This window comes from Oncorhynchus masou, chromosome 26 (genome assembly GCF_036934945.1).
Source record: "Oncorhynchus masou masou isolate Uvic2021 chromosome 26, UVic_Omas_1.1, whole genome shotgun sequence".
NCBI lineage: Eukaryota > Metazoa > Chordata > Actinopteri > Salmoniformes > Salmonidae > Oncorhynchus > Oncorhynchus masou.
In genome coordinates, this window is record NC_088237.1 from 17245462 (window position 1) to 17253890 (window position 8429).

Sequence of the window (8429 nt, forward strand, 5' to 3'; positions counted from 1 at the left end):
ATCAGAATGTTAGACAGGGTGAGTGTCTGAATCACACCCCCTTCCCTCTGTATCAGTATGTTAGACAAGCTGAGTGTCTGAATCACATCCCCTTCCCTCTGTATCAGAATGTTAGACAGGGTGAGTGTCTGAATCACATCCCCTTCCGTCCTGTAGAAGAATGTTAGACAGGGTGAGGGTCTGATTCACATCCCCTTCCCTCTGTATCAGAATGTTAGACAAGCTGAGTGTCTGAATCACATCCCCTTCCCTCTGTATCAGAATGTTAGACAAGCTGAGTGTCTGAATCACATCCCCTTCCCTCTGTATCAGAATGTTAGACAGGGTGAGTGTCTGAATCACATCCCCTTCCCTCTGTATCAGAATGTTAGACAGGGTGAGTGTCTGAATCACATCCCCTTCCCTCTGTATCAGAATGTTAGACAGGGTGAGTGTCTGATTCACATCCCCTTCCCTCTGTATCAGAATGTTAGACAGGGTGAGTGTCTGAATCAAACCCTTCCCTCTGTATCAGAATGTTAGACAGGGTGAGTGTCTGAATCAAACCCTTCCCTCTGTATCCTTTAGGCCTGCAGCTTTTCTAAATATGTCTTTGTGAAGCAACAGTCGTTATCACACCATGCCTACTGCGGGTGTTGCGCTAAAAAAAGTGTTCAATTATATTTTGAAAATATATTTATTTCTCCTCCATTCTGGCTCACTCATCCTCTCTCCTTTTCTCTCTTCTTCATTATCTTTCTTCCTCTCTCTGTCTCTTCCAATCTCCCTCAGACCCCCTTCACCCTGACCCTGCGGATCTGGGACATCTATATCCTGGAGGGAGAGAGAGTTCTGACCGCCATGTCTTACACGGTCCTCAAACTGCACAAGAGTAAGACCAGAACAATAGGATTGTGCTATTGTGACCACCTGGTTTTAGCCCACTGAACTAAAGCCCCAGTTTCAGGTCTCAGGCAAAGTTGCTCATCATGTTCACTGAACCACCTCCGCTAACCTCTAAGATCTGTGACTGTCCTCAAACTGCACAGGAGAAAGTGTTCTCACACCGTGTGTGTGTGTGTGTGTGTGTGTTGTGTGTGTGTGTGTGTGTGTGTGTGTGTGTGTGTGTGTGTGTGTGTGTGTGTGTTTGCAGAGCACCTGTTGAAGCTGTCTATGGAGGATCTGGTTGAGTTTCTGCAGGTGACTCTGGCCAAGGACTTCTTCTATGAGGATGACTTTGTGATTGAGCAGCTGCAGAACAACATGGTGGAGCTAAGGAGGTCCAAACTGGAGCTGGCCGCACCAGGTAGCCTTCTGCCCCCAACACCTCTCATACACACTGATTACATTAGGCTATACATTTGTCCCACACACGCAGATTAGACAACGGATGTATCACCCTGCATATGTTACTTCACTTACATTCCCCTTCAATCACAAAGTTCAAACACACACACACACACACACACTCACACACACACTCACACACTCACTCACACACTCACTCACACACTCACTCACTCACACAGCTCTCCTGCTGGCTGCTATGTAGTAGTATTACCAGTGGTAGTAGTAATTAGTGATAGCAGTCTGTCTCATCTTGCTTTCTGCCTCTTGCTTAATCTGCCTCTTTTCCCTCTTCTCCCAATGGTTCGGCCCAGCCTACAAAAGTGTGGGTGGGAGTGGGGGCCACATCCCCTCCTACGACAGTAACCGGTGGGCTATCCTGACTGGTGTTCCCCTGTTTCATCATCTGTCCATCCCTCCCTTCCTCCGCCTGTCCCTCCGTTTTACGCCTGTCTGTCGCCTGTCTACCCAGCAGCCCTGGGGTTTTCTTACAGAGCATTCTCACAATGTTACCACAACCTTGTGCAGTAGCTACTACAACTCAGGCCAGGCTACTATTGGTAAAGCTACTATTGGTAAAGCTATCTTGGAGTCTTTTAGTTGAGGGATTATCCTCCTCTATTACTACCACACTCGTTGTCTCTGCCTGCTTTTAGCGAGGTACTGTAGATAGTCATTATCAATACAGTAGTAACTGTTTAACTCCTACTTTACAGTTAGTAAGATACTTTAAATCCTACTTTACGGTTAGTAAGATACTTTAATTCCTCTTTACAGTTAACAAGATACTTTAAGTCAATACTTTCAGTTATAAAGTACTTTAAGTCAATACTTTCAGTTAGTAAGATACTTTAAGTCAATACTTTCAGTTAGTAAGATACTGTAAGTCAATACTTTCAGTTAGTAAAATACTGTAAGTCAATACTTTCAGTTAGTAAGATACATCTCGCCTAAAGCTTTGACTGGTCGCTGCACAACATTGTAGGCTACATAATGGCTTAACCTCCAAATGTCCTAATATACTGTGGCATCCTACCACCCTGGTTGTGTGTGTACACACACACACACACGGTGAGAGAGCTATTTTCTCTTCCTGGTGGCAGGATAATAAGTATCATTCAACAGTGGAGGCTTTCTGTTCGACTGCAGCACTCGGAGCTCATCTTCAACCCAGAACTCTTCCAACTTTGACAGTTAAATTGCTGGATGAGGTTTTTAATAAGAGGCTAAACAAAGGTTTGAATAGGTTGTTGTCTGTGTTTACATTTTGATTGTGGGGTGGAGACTGCATCCTCCCCTTAACTTGGCAACCCTTAAGCACCTGTATCAGTGAACACATATTTCCTGGGTGAATCCTCAATACTCTCAAGTGGATTCCTCTCCTGAGTCCAAACTGAGAAGACTGGGTGGGTGAAAGCAATAAAGCACTGATCTCGGCTGGGTCCCAATACATTTGAATGGCTTCTGACTTCTTGTCTCCTTTCCTTTATCCCCAACCTAAGAGCCATTATTTCCCTTATCCAGGCTTTTCAGATGAGTGGTTCTAAGTGAAAGTAGAGAAGGACAGGAAGCTGTGTAGGAGAGATGGATGCTGTGCCTTACAGGCAGAGTTTCTCCATATTGTTTTCACCCATTCAGTCTAAGGACAGGGAAATGGGACACTTTCTTACACAATAGAGAGCCACTTTAGTTAATAAGTCAGTGACAGCACTTCCTGGTTCAAACTCACAACACATCCTGGTCCTGTCACATCACTTCCTCTTCTCCAGCTCGTGTCTCCTGGTTTCTATGGTGATTGTGGACACATTGTTCCTACCAGAGCCCAACACATCCAGTGTCCCACCTTCACTGTCTGTTTCTCTGTATCTATGTCACCTGTACTGCACTTTATTTTCATGTATTAATAATAATAATATACTCATCTAGTAATAGAGTTTAAAACAGCATGGAGTTGAGATATTTATGGTTTTTGTCCTTGACTGCTAACTCAGCCATGTTTCCTACTTTACCTCCTACAAGTGCTTCTAAAGTATTTAAGGACAGTCCGTTAGCTCATTTCAGTCTGACCTTTTGAGGTCGGCCTGCTGCTGCAGCTAAGTACATTTTAATGAAACTGAGTGAAAACACATTATTTCAGTCTACACTTTTGAATGGCACTTCCTAATTGGATGCCTCTGGCTCGCGCGCTGGGATTTTAATATCAGATATATTTCAGATGTTGTGTTTTGTTATGTCCTTGGTTGGTTTCTCGCCTGTGGAGACGTGATTATTCAGTGTTGTGGTGAATGTAATTCTCTCTTTATTTTCGCCCCTCGTCGGCAGTGATGTTGCATGAATCCATATTGCCCTTTTTTAATATTCATCGTTTGAAAACATGCCTTTTCCGTTTTGTGTTCCCCTCCAGGTGCTCTAACCTTCTGTCTGTTGTATCTGTGCAGGTAAAGAGGACGAGTATCCCAAGAAGCTTCTTGGGCAGCTTCCCCCAGAGCCGGCGGTGAACCAGAACCACGTGGCGAATGGTCAGAGCCACGCCCAGCCGGCCGAGCCCCCAAAAGCACCCAGCCCCTCCCCCGAGCAACAGCGGGACAGCCAACCCCCCAACCGGGCGGGCAGGGACTCCCTGGAGAAGCTGGTCCGGCAGCACAAGGCTGAGAAGAGGGAGGCCAGATCACGGGGGTCCGGAGAGAACGCCGTCCACCTCGACCCCCACTGCAAACAGCCCTCCATCCCCCCCCTTGCGACTCCAGAGAGAGGGTCCACACCTACACCGTCCCCGGCGCCCTCTTCCTCTCCACACAACAACCCTCCTATAAAAGTGGTGGATGGAGGGAAGCCTCAGAACCACGCCACGGCCAACCATAACTCCAATGCCGCCTCCAGCAGCTCTCGTAAAGACATCGCCCCGCGCTGGGTCAAGCCCTCCGAGACCAAGCTGGAGGCGGCCAAGGCAGCGGCTGCCAGGGAGATCCAGCTGAGCCGCGGTGGTTCCCCGGCTCCCTCCAGCCCTGATGACACCCTGCTGCTCAACCCCCGGCCCCGCTCCAGGGGCTTGATCCCAGGCTCCAACCGCGGCTCCAACTCCTCTCAGTACGACAACGTGCCCGGGGGGGCAGAGCAGGACTTTGTGGAGGAGCTGGAGAGGCCACCATCGCCGTCCCTACCCCCCACCCCCAGCCTGCAAGGACAAGTGGGTAGGCAGGCCAAACGCCACATCCCTGCTGCCCTGTCACTCAACAGCCCTGCGGGGGGTAAACCCTATGTCCACCCCAACGGCCAGAGCCAGTACCACACCCCCCCCCAGCAGTACTCCCCCGGCCAGCCTGCTATGGTGCCACTCCACTACCCCCCATACAGTGTGAGCCTAGAGCAGAGGGGACTGGGAGAGGACAGGCACTACGGCCCCCCGCCCTCCCGAGGCACCCCACCTATGGGTCTGTTGTATGGGGAGAGGGCGTACGTCACCACCCAGCGGCCCAGCCACTCTCCGGAGAAGGCCCTCATGAACAACTCCTATGCCACCACCCACAGGCAGCCTCCCAGCTCAGCCCAGCCCCCCCGGACCCTTGTAGCCCCGCTGGTCCCCCGCACAATACTGCAGCTGGACAGCCCTGGTAGTAACGCCGCCACATACCTGCGTCAGCCCACACGGCTCACCTCCGAGGCAGCCACCTGTCCGGTGTACCCTCCTGTTGCCTACAACAGGTACGAGGGGCGGAGGAGAGGGGAGCAGACACAACCCTACCTGTCTGAGGGGCCAGGCCGGGGAGGGGCAGCGGAGGTGCAGCCGTGGAGGCAGCAGGAAGGTGGTGACATGTCACGTGCCCCTGGAGGTGTACCCCGATCCCCCAGCTTCCAGAGGGCCCAGATGTCCCCCGTGCAGGAGTTCACCTTCCCCCCCGGCCCTGACGGCCTGGCTCACTACAGGACACAGTTCCACGAGCAGCAGCAGCCCACCATGAGGCAGCAGCTCCCCCCGCTGTTCGGAGGACCACACTACAGGCACGCACCAGAGGCGTTCACCATGCAGGAGTCTATGTTGCTGTGATAGGAGGCGAGAGGGATAGAAAGACACTGAGGTGTAGTCACTGACACTGTGGCAGCAGAGACCAGCGGTAGTCCTACTGGGGTTAAGGAGTTTTAGTTTGGTCTGTTTGTGCTTTATACGTGACGTTCTGACCCATAAAGTCATACTGCATCGTGAATGCTGCAGGATACCAGCTTTTGACGTTTTTATGGATCCCTTTTAAAAACCCACTGAAGATTGATTATTTTATTTTTTGGATGTTAAATCATTAACGACAGGAGTTAAAAGTATATATATATATATATATATATATATATCTTTTAGAGTTGAAAATGTACAGTAAATGATGTTTGGTTAATATACTGAGTTATTGAAACGTTATGAGTAGACAGGGACACTTCTCCTGGCGAGACAAACTCAATGATTCCTTTTTTCTTTTCCATCTTTAGTTACTTCCAAAACATCTACTTTAGAGGTCAATTTACTCTATATGCTTGTGAATATCTTATTTTTCTGAGAGAAGAAACAAAGCTTTGTCAAATAATAGATTTACGGATCAGTGCAGATTTAAAATCATTGTCGAAAATAAATCATTTACATTTTGAAGCACCTCCACTGTATAAGGACCATTTTTTCAACTTTAATTTTTTAATTGAGATTATTCTGTCGCTCAGTTTAGCGACCACTGTAATTTCTAGTCATTGCAAAGCATTTCTGTAACCCAAATAGTGTGTACAGTATGTTTGGGTATCGAGGCCAGTGTCTGCTTTATACCCCTTATTGGGACTGTAACAGTGAACTGTTTTGTCGTCCGTAGAAAAAAACGCCCCTTTTCTCCCCTGAAGTTATGTAGGATTTACTTCCCTCTGAAAAGTTTACATGAACATTAATTTAATATTAACAGTACGGTATTTTCATCACCACAGAGTAAGTGTCAGCTTGCTGCAAGAGGTTTCTATAGATGATGGTGTTGAAGTACTTACTAAGCTGCAATATGCTTTAATTGTCAACTCATGTCTTGTATTTTCAGCAGTCACATTCACTGCTGTTCAGTTACCAGCACTTACATATTAAATCAACACTTACTGACCTGTACATACTACTTTGTAGTGTGACATCACACATTTGAATACATATTCAACCACCTCCCCTTTTATTGCTGATTCTCAACTATGTACTTTTTGATACAATGCTTATCATTCTCAAACAGTTATAATTATACTGTTATTATTTGAACATGCAAATAAGTCATTCCTTCTTTTTGTTAAATAATTGCAAAATGGTTTCAGGTCATTCTTCAGAGACTTTTATTTACTTAATAAAACAAATTGGGGTGTGCATTTCTGATCATGTGTCTGTAGATTTATTTCTGTAAGAATGTTATTGCTATTCCCTTCATACATCAGTGAAGTGTCTTCATACATACTCTACATGAATGGACCACAAAGCTCAGGCCGGATACTGGAAAAAGGGATAAGTGCCAAATAAGTGCCAACGTTATTCATCTGCTGATATTTGAGGAAACACTACCCTCTAGTGGAGAGCAACTTCAGTCAAAATTAATTGCAACCTCTTCCAACCCTATGCAGCTGCCAACACCATCTTAATTTTACAGACCATTTTTTCTTAAAGGATTATCCAGGCCAATTTTCCAGGACCCCTACGTGCTTTACTAAGAGTATTGCATGTTATTTTTCACTTAGCACATTGTCTTGTACTTTATTTATTGCGACCAAAATATTTGTATTGTGGGCCAAACTAGGAATTTGGTCATAGCAATAGTTACATTCTGAACATTCCACTCAATTTGCCTTTCATCAAACCCTTGCTTCTCAAGGGATACAATGGTGCCATCATGTGGCGGTACAGTGCTAATGCATAGAACATTACTGTACTTTAGTAGCACTGTATTTGGCGGTAGTACAGCCACTGTTAAACATTCAATGGATGCCTCAATCCCACGGCCACCAGGTAACCTCTCACAAAACTTGTCTTTAACCAGTGCAGGCTGAACTAAACACAGGATATATTATACAATACCTCTGCATCCCATTCATGTATTTGGGCCTATTATGTTTAAATGAGTCTAAATATAAAATAATTGGCAGATTGGCTTCATCAGTTCTTTAGTAAATGTATTTTTGTTTAATACGTTAGAGGTAATTTGAATGCTACATACATTGTTTTTAACTTAAATTCTGAAATATACAGTGCATTTTGAAAAGTATTCATCTTTGTCCATGTTTTGTTACATTACAGCCTTATTCTAAAAGTGATTCAAATCAATCTACGCACAATACCCCATAATGAAGGGTTCAGAAACGTTTTCAAATGTAGACAAATACATAAAAAAATCCCTTATTTACACAAGTATTCAGACCCTTTGCTATGAGACTTGAAATTGAGCTCAGGTTTATCCTGTTTCCATTGATCATCCTTGAGATGTTTCTACTGTACTTGATTGGAGTCCACCTGTGGTATATTCAATTGATTTGACATGATTTGGAAAGGCACACACCTGTCTATATAAGGCCCCACAGCTAACAGTGCATGTCAGAGCAAAAACCAAGCCATGAGGTTGAAGGAATTGTCCGTAGAGTTCCGAGACAGGATTGTGTTGAGGCACAGATCTGGGGAAGGGTACCAAAAAAAAAAATGTAATCAATTTTAGAATAAGGCTGTAATATAACAAAATTTTGAAAAAGTCAAGGGGTCTGAATACTTTCTGAATGCACTTTATATACCCAATTGATGTTTGAAGAATAACATTTATTTGATTTTGATTTTCTAAGGGGTGGATCAGCTTAATGTTGCGGAAAGAGTATTGGTTCCATCAATGTAATAGTCTGCATCATTTCCAATCCCCCATATATTTTGGGGGTAAATATATATATACATACACATATATACCTATATAGACATACTTTTTTAAAGAACATACCTTTTATTAATCCTTGCAAACCCTACCACCGATCCCCCAATTGGAGTAAACTAACACTTTGGCTTTTACCTTCAATTAATACATCTTATACACATTTTACAGACAGTCTATTTTACAATAGTTGTTTTTAGTCCTTCC

The 8429-nt window shown here is 45.0% G+C and overlaps 1 protein-coding gene across 5 annotated transcripts in view; it reads left to right on the forward strand.

The window, feature by feature from the left end:
- Nucleotides 1-6697, forward strand: part of LOC135514900 (USP6 N-terminal-like protein) — a 94800-nt gene extending 88103 nt beyond the window's left edge. For all 5 annotated transcript variants that reach the window (XM_064938612.1, XM_064938611.1, XM_064938609.1 and 2 more), the window contains 3 exons: nt 772-871; nt 1133-1285; nt 3765-6697. In XM_064938612.1, coding sequence (XP_064794684.1) covers nt 772-871; nt 1133-1285; nt 3765-5371 — 1860 coding nt within the window. In that variant the 3' untranslated portion in view covers nt 5372-6697. The remainder of the gene's footprint in view (nt 1-771; nt 872-1132; nt 1286-3764) is intronic.
- The last annotated feature ends 1732 nt before the right edge of the window (nt 6698-8429 follow it).